The following is a 13,355-nucleotide window of genomic DNA, read 5'->3' on the forward strand; positions in this document are numbered from 1 at the left end:
CACACGCCTCTTAAGTTGGGGAGGGGGGGAGGAAACCAACTTACCCGGGCCGCTCGGGACGAGTAGGGGTCCTCGAAGAGCGCCCACATGCGGGGCTGCCAACCCCGCCAGCCGCCGGGTCCGCCTCCGCCGGGACCCCCCGCGGGCCCTCCATCCCGGGCCCCAAGGCGTTGCAGGGCCAGATCCCGCTCGTCTTGTCCGGCCTCGTCGCCCTGTCCGGGCCCACCTGCGACCCCGCCGCCGCCCGGGCCTCCTCCGCCGCCCAGGCCGCCGCCCAGGCCTCCCCCGCCGCCGTCCGGACTCTCGAAGCTGTCGAGGGCCTCCTCGGCGTCGCGGTGCTGGCGGTAGGTCATCCAGCAGCAGGGCTCCACGTCCGTCTCGTCGATGCCCCAGAAGGCCAGCTCCTCCTCGAAGAGAGGCCCGCACACGTCGGCCGGGCAGTGCAGCTTGCCGGTGCGGTAGTAGTTGAGCACGTAGGCGAAGACCCCCGGGTGCCGGTCGAAGAAGAGCTCGTGGCCCGAGTGACCCCCGGCTCCGCCGCCCGTCCCGTCGGGGTCGGCCAGCCAGGCGAGGCGGGTGCCGGGCAGCGTGCGCAACGTGCTGCGGTAGGTCTCATGCCTGGTGCCGCCCACGTTGATGATGATCTTCTCCGACTCCTCGCCCTGGGCCATCTCCTCCTTCAGGCATGTTTTAGACGGGGGCTTGTTGCCCGACTTACGCCCGCGGTAGGAGGACACGCACACGGAGCTGATCATAAAGAGGCGCTGGCCGGCTGCGGGGCGAGGGGGCGGCCGCTGCCCTCCAGGCACCCTTCCCGGGGAGGCAGCGTCAGGCCGGGAGAGATGGGGGGCTGCGGGGAGAGGGAGGGAGAGAGGGCCGAGGGGAGGAGGGACCCGGGGGACCGGCGGGACAGGCTGCTCCGACGACGACCTGGGGGGAGGCTAGGCCGCACAGGTGGTTGGGGGCTTCGGGGAGGACGGGGAGGGGGAAAGGAGCCAGGAGGAGAAGCAGGAGGAGGAGGGACCGGAGAGGCAGAGGCTCTGGGATGCACATACACACACACACACACACACACACACACACACAACACACCCAACCCAGAGAAAGAGAGGGAGACGGGGAGAAAGAAGCACTAAGAAAGGACCAGACCGAAGGGCAAGGAGGGGGCGGAGGAGGGACTGGAGAGGCAGAGGCTGTGGGATGCACACACACACGCGCGCGCACACACACACACACAGAAGGGGAGAGAGAGAGAGAGAGAGAGAGAGAGAGAGAGAGAGAGAGAGAGAGGGAGGAAGAGAGGGAGAGAGAAGCACTAATAAAGGAGGGAGAGAGAAGCACTAATAAAGGACCAGAGCGAGGGGTAAGGAGGAGGCGGAGGAGGGACCGGAGAGGCTGTGGGATACACACACACACACACACACACACACACACACGGTAGAGAGAGAGAGAGAGAGAGGCACTGATAAAGGACCGGAGCGAGGGGTAAAGGAGGAAGGGAGGAGGGGCGCGCGCGCACACACACACTCACACACTCACACACACAAACAGAGACACACACCCCCCCAGGGACCCAGGCATCCCCGAGGAGAGGCCGGGGGCTACCCAGATTGGGATGGGGCTACCCAGGCGCGCACACGCCCCCCTGCCCTCCTCGCCTCCCTCCCCGAGCCGGGCAGGCCCAGGGACGCGCCCGTCCGAACCGGTCCGGAGCCCAGGGCGGGGGGGGGGGTGAGGGGTCCACCTTTCCCGGGAGGAGGGGGTGTCCACCTTTCCCGGGGGCGTGTCCGTTCCCGGGAGCCGGAGCCGCCGCAGCCCGGCGTGGCAACAAGTCCCCGGGCGGGTCCGGTGATGCTGTCAGGGCCGCGGGGAAGGGGGCGGGGAAGGGGAAGGGGGCCTGCCCCCCATTCATAAAACGGGCGGGGGGCGGGGTCTCTCCGGGAGGACTCCCCCTCCCCCCCGCCCCCCCGCTCGGCCCCTCGGACCCCGGGACGGGCGTTGGGCGTTGGACGGACCCAGGAGTCCGAGGGTCTCTGCGCCTCCCTCCGCGGGCTCCGTCCGTCCGGGCCCGGCCGGGACGCGCCCTCCGGGGCTGGGGGGAGGGGGTCGGCCTGGGGGTCCGGCGGGGGGGCTCTCACCCCCCACCCTCCTTTAAGGCTGAGATTCCTCCGCTGCCATCTGCCCAGCTCTGTAACCCTCCCGCTGCCGGCGCTCCGCCCTGCGCGGCTACTTCTCCCCTCCTTCCTCTCCACCTCCCCCTCCTCCCTCCGTGCTCCCGTCCTATCTCCTCCTGCCCCCCTTCCCGCTTCCCGCTCCTCCCTGCTCTCCCCTTTCTCTTCCCACCTCCACCTTCAGCCCTGCCGTTCTCCTCTCCCTCCCTGCCTCTCCATCCCTCCTTCCCGCCTCATCCTCCTCCCTGCCTCCCCATCCTTCCTTCCCGCCTCATCCACCTCCCTGCCCCTCTCCTCTCTCTTCCTGCCTCCCCATCCCTCCTTCCCATCTCCCCCTCCCTCCTTCCCATCTCCCCCTCCTCCATGCTCCTTTCCTCTCTCTTCCTGCCCTTCTTCCCACCTCCATCTCCTCCCTACCCCCTCCTTTCTCTTCCCTCCTCACCCTCCTCCCTTCCCCTCTCCTCTCCCTTTCTGCCTCTCCTTCTCTCCTTCCCACCTTCTTCTCCTCCCTGCCCCTTTCCTCTCCCTTCCTTCCTCCCTCTTCCTTCCTTCCTCTCCCTTCCTGCCTCTCCTTCTCTCCTTCCCATCTCCCTCTCCTTCCTGCCTCTCCTTCCCTCCTTTCCTTCCCTCCTTTCCACCTCCCTCTCCTTCCTGCCTCTCCTTTCCTACTTTCCACCTCCCTCTCCTCCCTGCCCCTCTCCTTTCTCTTCCCTCCTCGCCCTCCATCCTGTCCCCTCTCCTCTCCCTTCCTGCCTCTCCTTCCCTCTTTCCTATCTCCTTCCCCTCCTCCCCGGGCAGCAGAGCCACCACTTCTTATTGCTCATCAGCCCCTCTCCCCAGCCTTAGGGGTAGTGGATACCTGTGACTTCTGGGGACCTCCCCAGACCTCACTCTGATCCCTCCGTGCTCTCTCTAGCTTGCCGCCTAGCCTGGCGAACATTCCTGTTTGCCTACTGGCATCACTGGAAGTCTGGGTGGTCTAGAGGATGGGGATGGTGAGAGAATGGGCCAAGGTTATCTTTGATCTTGTGATGCCCTCGTGGTACTGTACTACCCCAAGACGGATTTATCTTGGCACATGTCACTGCCCTCCGTATAAGGGAGATTATCAGGCCATGAGGTGGAACTGCCGGATGGCAATCACCATGGCTTGAGTTTGGATTCCACCAGGGCAAAGGGCTGGGAGCTGGGAAGAAGCTGGCTCTGGGATGGAGTGTATCCAGAGCTTGGGATAGGCTGGGGGTGGGGCTGGCAGCCTCATGAAACCATGGTGGGGGATGGGCCTGTTTCAGAGGGCCACCCCCAGGCTACCCGGGCAGCAGTAGCAGCCTGGTCCACACCTCCCCAGGCTCCCCATGCCCAACCTTACCCACCTGGCCTGTGGTCGGGGGAAGCTGAAAGCCCGAGGGCCCAGGGAGCCAGCTGGCTGCCGTAAACCTAGGCAGACTTCAGGAAAGGGGCAGGGACAAGCGGGAGGGTCCCACAGGGGAAATGCAGCCCTGCCCGGATTTTTTTCCAGTTCCTGTTTCTTTCATTTTTTGCAGGATGAGGGACTTGGTGGTGGGGAGGGGGCAGGATACTTGGGTTCCGTGGCCTCCTGGGCCCGAGGCCGGGGCCAAGAGCACCAGTGAAGACTTGAGAGAACAGAGCCATGAGGAAGGAAAGGGGAGTGGGAATTGTGGTATTAGCACTGTGCTAAGTGCTGGGGTGAAAATAAGCAGGCACCCGGGCCAGACTTTGCGGAGGTCACCTTATCCATCCCCCGTCCTCCACTCTAAATCAAATCTAGATCAAACAGATGATGTGTTGAGTCTGAGGTTTAAAGTGAACACTATCCTCCAACTCCAGGAGCCTAATGCAGTGCCTTGCCATCCTCATTGTCGGGCATGCCTGAGAGTCTAACCCAAGTCCCTCCTACTCCAGAAGAGGGAACAGAAAGTCCCAGACATTTCTTGATTAACCCTTGCCCTTGGCATTCTGCCAGTTTCCTCAGCCCCTCAAGTGATTCTGTTTTACTTGTTGCCGTTTCTTGGCTTCTCACTCTGTTTAACGGCATCAACGTTATCCCCTTTTACACATGTGTTTTCATCAGTGTAGAGCTCCTTGACTTCCCGCCATTACTGCGGAAAGGCACCGAGTTCATACAGAGCTGTCCCTCAGACTTGAAGGAGAAGCCACTGATGGTGAAATTCATCCAGGGATATGTGTGAACTAGCTCCATTTTAGTCCTGAGACATAAGGCTGGTGTTTCTTGGTGAAAGGGGTAAAGGATTGGGAAGGTGATGAGGGGAGAATGGAAAGAAGGGTTCAATGTGGGACAGGGAGCATGTCCAATCCAATTATCTTGTATCTACCCTAGTGCTAAGTACAGTGCTTGGCACAAAGTAAATGTTTAGAGTCGGAGGAACTCCTGCAAAAGGGTAAATGTGACGGGTGGCAACGTGGCTCAGTGGAAAGAGTCCCGGGCCTGGGAGTCGGAGGTCGTGGGTTCCAATCCCAGCTTTCCCACTTGTCAGCTGTGTGACCTTGGGCAAGTCACTTAATTTCTCTGTGCCTCAGTTACCTCATCTGAAAATGGGGATTAAGACTGTGAGCCCCACGTGGGAGAATCTGTTTACCTTGTATCTCCCCCAGTGCTTAGAACAGTGCTTGGCACATAGTAAGCACTTAACAAATACCATTGAGAAGCAGTGTGGCTTGGTGGAAAGAGCATGGGCTTGGGAGTCAGAGGTTGTGGGTTCTAATCCCAGCACCACCACTTGTCAGCAGTGTGACTTTGGGCAAGTAGCTTAACTTCTCTGTGCCTCAGTTACTTCTTCTGTAAAATGGAGATTAAGACTGTGAGCCTCATGTGGGACAGCCGGATTACCTTATATCTGCCCCAGCGCTTAGAACAGTGCTTGACGCGGAGTAAGTGCTTAACAAATATCATTATTATTATTATTATTATTAACAATCATTACAATTAGTATTATTAAATGTTTGTGAAAGGAAGAAGAGGACATTCTAGACCAGAGGAGGAAGGGTAAAACCCCGGGGTGAGTTGGAACCAAGGACTGAATAATACTAATAAGCGTGATACCTGTTACACGCGTGATACCTGTTACACATTTCTAGTTGCCTAGCACTGGGATGGATACAGAATACTCAGAATAGACATAGTCCCTTTCCCACAACAGGGCTCACAGTCTAAGGATGAGCAGATATTTAATCCCTGTTTTGCAGATGAGCAACCAAGTACAGAGAAGTGAAGTGACTTGCCCAAAATGACTAGCCCAACAGGCAAGTGGCAGAGCAGGGATTAGAGCTCTAGCCCCTTGACTTCCCGTCCTGGGCTCTTTCCATTTGACCACGCTGCTTCTCCGAAGGAAGCGGGACACTAGAGGTAGAGAAAGAGGGGAAGGGGGCTGAAGAGAGGCAATGTGGCCTAGTGATAAGAGCATGAGCTTGGGAGTCAGAAGGAGGTGGGTTCTAATCCCAGCTCCACCACTTCTCTGCTGTGTGATCTTGGGCAAACCACTTCGCTTCTCTGTGCCTCAGGTCCTTCACCTATATAATGGGGATTAAGACTTTGAGCCACACTTGGAACATGGACTCTGCCCAACCTGATTATCTTGTATCTACTCCAGCGCTTAGTACAGTGCCTGGCACTTATTATTATTAGCACTAATAATAATAGTATTTATTGAGCACTTGCTTTGTGTAAAGCACTGTACTAAGCGCTTGGGAGAGTACAATATAATAATGTTGGTATTTGTTAAACGCTTACTATGTGCAGAGCACTGCTCTAAGTGCTGGGGTAGATACAGGGTCATCAGGTTGTCCCACGTGAGGTTCACAGTTAATCCCCATTTTACAGATGAGGTAACTGAGGCACAGAGAAGTGAAGTGACTTGCCCACAGTCACACAGCTGACAAGTGGCAGAGCCGGTAGTCGAACCCATGGCCTCTGACTCCGAAGCCCGGGCTCTTTCCACTGAGCCATGCTGCTTCCCCTAACCTAATATAAATTAATATAAACTAATTATATATTGCCCTAATATAAAACATATTCCCTGCCCACAGCCCACAGCCTAGATATTAAGCACTTAAGAATTAGCATACAGAATAAGAGAAGCAGCGTGGCTCAGGGGAAAGAGCCCGGGCTTGGGAGTCAGAGGTCATGGGTTCTAATCCCAGCTCCGCCGCTTGCCAGCTGTGTGACTTTGGGCAAGTCACTTCACTTCTCTGGGCCTCAGTTCCCTCATCTGGAAAATGGGGACGAAAACTGTGAACCCCACGTGGGACAACCTGATCACCTTGTATCTCCCAGCGCTTCTTTGCACGTAGTAAGCGCTTAACAAATGCCACCATTATTATTATAAGGAAAAAAAGGGAAACCAGGAGAGAGGATGGCGTATGGAGGATGACACCCCCTCTCCGTTCTTGGAGGAAATGAGAGTCCGGGGGAAAGATGAGAGGAGGCCCGAGGCTAAAACTCCAAGGATCCAAGAAGAGGCCGAGAATGGCCCAACCCTTATCCCCGGCTTCTCAACATTGAGTGGGCTTGTGCTGCCCCCTGCTGGGAATGCGGGGATCTACCCTGCTGGAGATCTCCCTCCGCCCTTGAGGAAAGTTGGGGCAGGCTGAGCTTCCTCACGTTTAATTATAATGTTGGTATTTGTTAAAGTGCTTAAGAGCACTGTTCGAAGCGCTGGGGGAGATACAGGGGAATGAGGTTGTCCCACGTGAGGCTCACAGTCTTCATCCCCACTTTACAGATGAGGGAACTGAGGCACCGAGAAGTGAAGTGACTTGCCCACGGTCACACGGCTGACGAGTGGCAGAGCCGGGATTCGAACCCAAGACCTCTGACTCCTAAACCCGGGCTCTTAGAGCCCAGTCCTCTCGGGCACTACCTCCGCCCTCATCCTAGGTAAGCAGCGTGGCTCAGTGGAAAGAGCACGGGTCTGGGACTCAGAGGTCATGAGTTCGAATCCCGACTCCGCCACTTGTCAGCTGTGTGACTGTGGGCAAGTCACTTCACTTCTCTGTGCCTCAGTTCCCTCATCTGTAAAGTGGGGATTAACCGTGAGCCTCACGTGGGACGACCTGATTACCTGTATCTCCCCCAGCGCTTAGAACAGTGCTCTGCACAGAGTAAGCGCTTAACAAATACCAAGAGTATTACTAATAGTATTCGTTAAGTGATGATCAAGCGACCAATCTCCTTTGCCTCAGTTTCCCTACCTGAAAGAAGAGTAGAAATATGCAGTCCCCAGATATGCCCACGGGGAGATTTGCCTTCATTGTGCCAGATTTCCGGCAGTCATTTAAGGGAAGAGGAGAGCCTGAACCTCTCAGAGGAAAACCGCCAGCTGGAAATAGGGGAAGGCAGGAGGGGGTGTTGAGTTTCTTGGGCTCATCTCCTTTCTCCTTGGGTGGAATCCCTCACCTCAGTCAGGTGAGAGGGAGGGAGGCCGAGCTCTGGCCGCGTCGGTAATGCGGCTTCCAAAATCCATTTGGGCTTTAATGATGGCAGTGGGGTCTGGCGTCATAGCCAGAGAGGGTCACAGCTGGCTTATGGAGAGATTCAGCGGGGCCTAGGGGTTAGAGTACGAGCCTAGGAGTCAGAAGGACCTGGGTTCTAATCCCGGCTCCTCTACCTGTATGCTCTGTGACCTTAGGCAGGTCACTTAACTTCTCTGTACCTTGGTTTCCTCAACTGTAAAATGGGGATTAAGACGGTGAGCCCACATGGGACATGGACTGTGTCCAACCTGATTAGCTTGTATCTACCCTAGTGCTCAGTACAGTGCCTGGCCCATAGTAAGCGCTTTACAAATACCATTAAAAAAAATAAGGAGCAGATCACGTCCTTGAGAAACAGCGTGGCCAACAGGATAGACCGTGGGCCTGGAAGTCTGAAGGACCTGCGAGTCTGAAGGACCTGGGAGTCTGAAAGACCTGGGTTCTAATCCCGGATCTGCCACGTGTCTGCTGTGTGACCTTGGGCAAGTCACTTTACCTCTCTGGACCTCAGTTTCCTCATCTGTAAAATGAGGATTAAAACCGTGAGCCCTGTGTGGGACAGGGATTGTGTCCAACTGGATTAGCTTGTGCTACACCCCGTGCTTAGAACAGTGTCTGGTACATAGTAAGCACTTCACAAATACCACATATTATTATTATAATTATTATAATTTATGGGACCTCCTGATGGGCAGGGGTCCCAAACTGCTCCCCACCCCCTTTCCCTGTATGCCACCCTGTCGGGGAGGGACTGAGACCAGCCCAGGTGTGGGGGCCCAGAGCTGGGACATCTCCCACAGGGCTGTCTGTCCGTCACTTAACTTCTCTGTGCCTCAGTTACCTCATCTATAAAATGGGGATTAAGACTGTGAGTCCCATGTGGGACAGGGACTGTGTCCAACCCAATTACCTTGTATCTATCCCAGTGCTTAGAACAGTGCTTGACACATAGTAAGTACTTAACGAATGCCATAATTATTATTATTATCATCAGTCAGACTGTCAGGATGGCAGTTCCCAGAACGGGCTCTGAGGTGGCACCCATGGCTCGTACTGCCAACATCGCTGCTGGGCATAGTCCCTGCTAATGCCAGGTTAGTGCTCAGGGGTAGCTTTGCCCCAGGCAGATCTTCCAGAGTCTGCAAAAACTAATTGGCGGGGAGATTTACCTTCATTGTACCAGATTTCCAGCAGTCATTTAGGGGAAGAGGAGAGCTTGAACCTCTCAGAGGGACACCGCCAGCTGGAAATAAGGGAAGGCAGGAGGGGGTGTTGAGTTTCTTGGGCTCATCTCTTTTCCCCAAGTCAACATTGTCTCTGGGAGCACCAGGTACTCAGTACAGGACAAGGCAGCAAACGACTGATCTTGTGCCTGGGACAAAGAGAGAGAGAAACATCCTTGTGCCTGGGACGAAGAGAAAGAGAGAGAAGCATCATCTTCCACCTCTCCCACCTCACCCACTCACCCCCTCGCTCCAGCAAGGACCTGATATCCCAGCCAACTGCATGCATTCTCTGGGTTGTTCCTCATTTTTATCTATGGCATTTGTTAAATGCTTACTGTGTGTCAGACACTGTTCTAAGCCCTGGGGTAGATACGAGCTAATCAGGTTGGACACAGTCCGTGTTCTACATGGGGCTTACAGTCTTCATCCCCCTTCTTACAGTTGAGGTACCTAAAGCACAGAGAAGTTGAGTGATTTGCCAAGGTCAGACAGGAGTCAAGTGATGGAGCTGGGATTAGAAACCAAGTCCTAACTCCCGGGCTTGTTCTCTGCCCACTAGGCCAGGCTGCTCCTGCTCCTTCTCCTCCTCCTCCCGGCCTGGTCCTCCTCCCTTCTCCCTTTCCCAAGCTTCCCTGCACCACCGTCCTTCCCCACCCAGCTAAATCTCCTTCGGCTGGAGTCTGCAGTAATAAGAGCCCAGTTCCATAAAGGCTCGGGCTGGGATGGGCTTTCTTGACTGTATAATCGAATCTGCCCAATCCCTTGGGAGGCTCATGAGTAGAAACCAATGCTGGAGCCAGAGAGGAGATTTCTTATCAGATGAGTGAGGACACAGGGCAGAGAGGCTGCTGGGACGCTGGGCTTCTCTGACCAATTCCAGCAGCACTGAGGTGGGGAGGGGGAGAGGGAAGCCTACCCATTATGGGTAGGCCCACCCAAACACTCCTCCACCCAGGCCCATCCACCTGGTGCGTGACTCCATTCTGGGGATTGAAGTCCCTGGCAGGAAGTGCTAGTCCCCATTGCCATGGAGATAGTGATGCCAGCACAGGAGGACCATCCTTCCCATCCCATTCCCTTGTTCCCCACAAACCCAGTCCTGCCATGGCACCTCTCAGAACCGTTTTAGGAGGCCTGAGACTCTCGCCTCCTCCTCCCAACTCTGCCCTCTGGAGCCTCTGGGCAGAGCGGATCATCCCGGCCCCTAGTTTCCCCATCTCCTGCCTAGAAAAGTGAAGTAGCCTAGTGGAAAGAGCATGGACCTGGTAGTCAGGAGACCTGAGATCCAATCGCAACTCCACCATTTGCCCTCTGTGTGACAGTGGGAAAATCACTTAATCTCTCTATGCCTCGGTTTCCTCATCTGTAAAATGGGGATTCAATAATCAATCAATACCTGTTCTCCCTGCCTCCAAGACTTTGAGCTCCATGTGGGACAGGGACCCATGAGTCTGACCGGGTTATCCTTTACCAAGTCCAATGCTTAGGGCAGTGTTTGGCATATAGTATAAGTACTTATCAATTATTGTTATTATTATTATTCCAAGTTAATAGCAGGTTCTTTGACTTTGTCATCACATCCCAGTGAAGCAGCATGGCTTAGCGGCAAGAGCCCGGTCTTGGGAGTCAGAGGACATAGGTTCTAACCCCGGCTCCGCCACGTCTCTGCTATGTGACCTTGGGCAAACCACTTCACTTCCCTGTGCCTCAGTTATCTCATCTGTAAAGTGGGGATTAAGACTGCGAGCCCCATGTGGGACAACCTGCTTACCTTGTATTTACACCAGTGCTTAGAACACTGGTTGGCGCAAAGTAAGCGCTTAACAATACCGTAGTAACAATAATAATAATGATCACAGTGATTTAGGAGTTCTCTCAGTGGCCAAAAGAGAAGGTTGAAATGCTTATCCCGGACTGTGGGGTCAACTCCACTGGGACTTGTGAGAGGACAGGGTGGTACCATGGAAGCAGTGTGGTCTAGTGGATAGAGCATAGGCCTGGGAGTCAGAAGAACCCAATTCTAATCCCGGCTCCACCACTTGCCTGCTGTGTGGCCTTGGGCAAGTCACTTCACTTCTCTGTGCCTCAATTACTTCAGTTAACTCAAAATAGGGATTAAGACTGTGGCCTCACGAAGGACATGAACTTTGTCCAACCTGATTGGCTTGTGTCTACCCCAGCACTTAGTACAGTGCCTGGCATATAATAAGTGCTTAACAAATGCCATAAGAAAAGAAAACACTCCCGTGGGGCTGGCAGTGTGGGAGGCAGGACCACTGACTCCCCCTCTCTCACCTCGGCTTTCAGGGCAGGGCAGGCAATCATAGCTGGTCCACCCTTGGAGCCACAAAGAGAGTGGAACTGGAACACTGTTACCAGCACTCGTCCCGTGCCAGCCGGGGGCAGCTATTCCCCCGCCACCCCATTTCCTGCCTTCACTGGTCTCTGGGCCGGGGCAGAGAAGCTACTTACCCCTCCGGGGCTGCCGGGGGCAGGCAAGGTCACAGCTCACAACCATTTCAACCCCCTGGGCTCCATGTCTCCTCCTGGGGGAAATAAGACTTTCACTGTGGGCAGGGAATGTGCCTGTTTATTACTGTACGGTACTCTCCCAAGCACTTAGTACAGTGTTCTGCACACAGTAAGCACTCAATAAATACAATTGACTGACTGACCAGGCTGAAGATCCTGTGGGATATTTAGAGTGTGAGCCCCATGTAGGACAGAGACTGTGTACAACCTGATTGACTTGTGTCTACCCTAGTGCTTAGAACAGTGCTTGACACGTTGTAAGCGAGTAATAATAATAATGGTATTTATTATGTGCTTACTATGTGCCAGGAACTGTTTTAAGCACTGGGGTAGATACAAGCAAATCAGATGGGACATGGACCCTGTCCCGTGTGGGGCTCACAGCCTCAATCCCCATTTTACAGATGAGGTAACTGAGGCTCGGAGAAGTGAAGTGACTTTTCCAAGGTCACACAGCAGACAAGTGGCAGAGCCAAGTGCCATAATTATTATCTTGGGCAAGTCTCTGAGACTCCCCGGGCCTCAGTTTCTCCCTCTGCACCCCGGAGTCAGAAAACCCCACCCTCTCATCCTGAGGCTGCAAGCATAAGGTGACGGGCAGTCCTACGATGTGCGGGACAACTCATGGAACTTGGCCACTTGTCCCCACCTGAAAAATGACCCCTGGGCCCCCAGTAGTCTTGCTTTGGACCTCAGCACTGGGCAGTCAGTGAGAGCAGTAGCCGGTACTGGCTCATCTGTGCAACCTTGAGCACGCGCGTGAGTCTGTAGATACGCGTGTGTCCTCTGCCTTTGCGTGAATCAGCCTCTTTCTATTTTTGCCTGTATTAATTAGGTCTCTTTGCCCGGCTTCTTCTCCCCCTTCCTCCCCCTCCCCCACTGCCCAGTCTTTCTCCATTGGTCTCTTGCTGTCCGAATTGAGTCCCAGAAAATATGTTCACTTTCATCAGGGAGGGGGCTAATGTCCATCCATTATTTGATTGACTGATGACACTTGCTAAGCACTTAACATGTGCAGGGCTTTGTTCCCAGAACTGAGGAAAGCCACAAAGCTATTGATCCAGACACAGTGGGACGAAGGAGGGCTCCCGGCATCAAAGAAGGGGGGGAGGGCAGTTGCCCTAGGGAGATTCAGAGAAGGAGAATGGGGAGAAAACCTGTAGCATATTCCTGCAGTCCTCACGCATGGGGGCCAACCTTCATCCCAACCATCACAACCTGTCCTCGTTCAATTGGGTTACAGGGTCTTCTCTCAGCCTTTGGGCCACATCCCAGCCCCCAGAGCCTCTTGGTGAAGGAATCCACCACACTGCGATACTGGGCAGCTTCTACCTACTCAAGTGAGGAGCAGACCACGGGCCTGGGAGTCAGAGGACCTGGATTCTAATCATGCCTCGGCCACCTGCCTGCTTGTGACCTGGGGCTAGTCACTTCCCCTGTCAGTGCCTCAGTGCCCTCAACTGCAAAATGGGGATTTTTTTTTCTAATGGTATTTGTTAAGTGTTTACTATATGCCAGGCACTCTACTAAGGGCTGGGGTAAATACACGATAATCAGGTTGGACACAATCTATGCTCCACATGGTGCCCACAGTCTTAATTCCCATTTTACAGATGAGGTAACCGAGGCGGGGAGACGTTAAGTGACTTGCCCAAGATCACACAGCAGATGAGTGGCAGAGTCAGGATTAGAACCCAGGTCCTCTGACTCCCAGACCTACACTGCTTCTCACTTAACTTTTCTGTGCCTCAGTTTCCTGATTTGTAAAATGGGGATTCAATTCCTGTTCTCCCTCCTGCTTTGACTAGGTGCCCCATGTGGGCCAGGGACTGTGTCCGACCTAATTACCTTGTACCTACTCAAGCATTTGACATATTGTAAGTACTTAACAAATACCACAATAATACTAATACTC

At 54.7% G+C, this 13,355-nt stretch overlaps 1 protein-coding gene across 4 annotated transcripts in view; it reads right to left on the bottom strand.

Moving 5' to 3' along the window:
- The window catches only part of KCNC4 (potassium voltage-gated channel subfamily C member 4), a 38,838-nt gene extending 37,611 nt beyond the window's left edge, over positions 1-1,227 (bottom strand). For all 4 annotated transcript variants that reach the window (XM_029069945.1, XM_029069946.1, XM_029069942.1 and 1 more), the window contains exon 1: positions 45-1,227. In XM_029069945.1, the coding sequence (XP_028925778.1) occupies positions 45-755 (711 nt within the window). In that variant the 5' untranslated portion in view covers positions 756-1,227. The remainder of the gene's footprint in view (positions 1-44) is intronic.
- Positions 1,228-13,355: the final 12,128 nt, after the last annotated feature.

The sequence above is a fragment of the Ornithorhynchus anatinus genome, chromosome 7 (assembly GCF_004115215.2).
Source record: "Ornithorhynchus anatinus isolate Pmale09 chromosome 7, mOrnAna1.pri.v4, whole genome shotgun sequence".
Classification (NCBI taxonomy): domain Eukaryota; kingdom Metazoa; phylum Chordata; class Mammalia; order Monotremata; family Ornithorhynchidae; genus Ornithorhynchus; species Ornithorhynchus anatinus.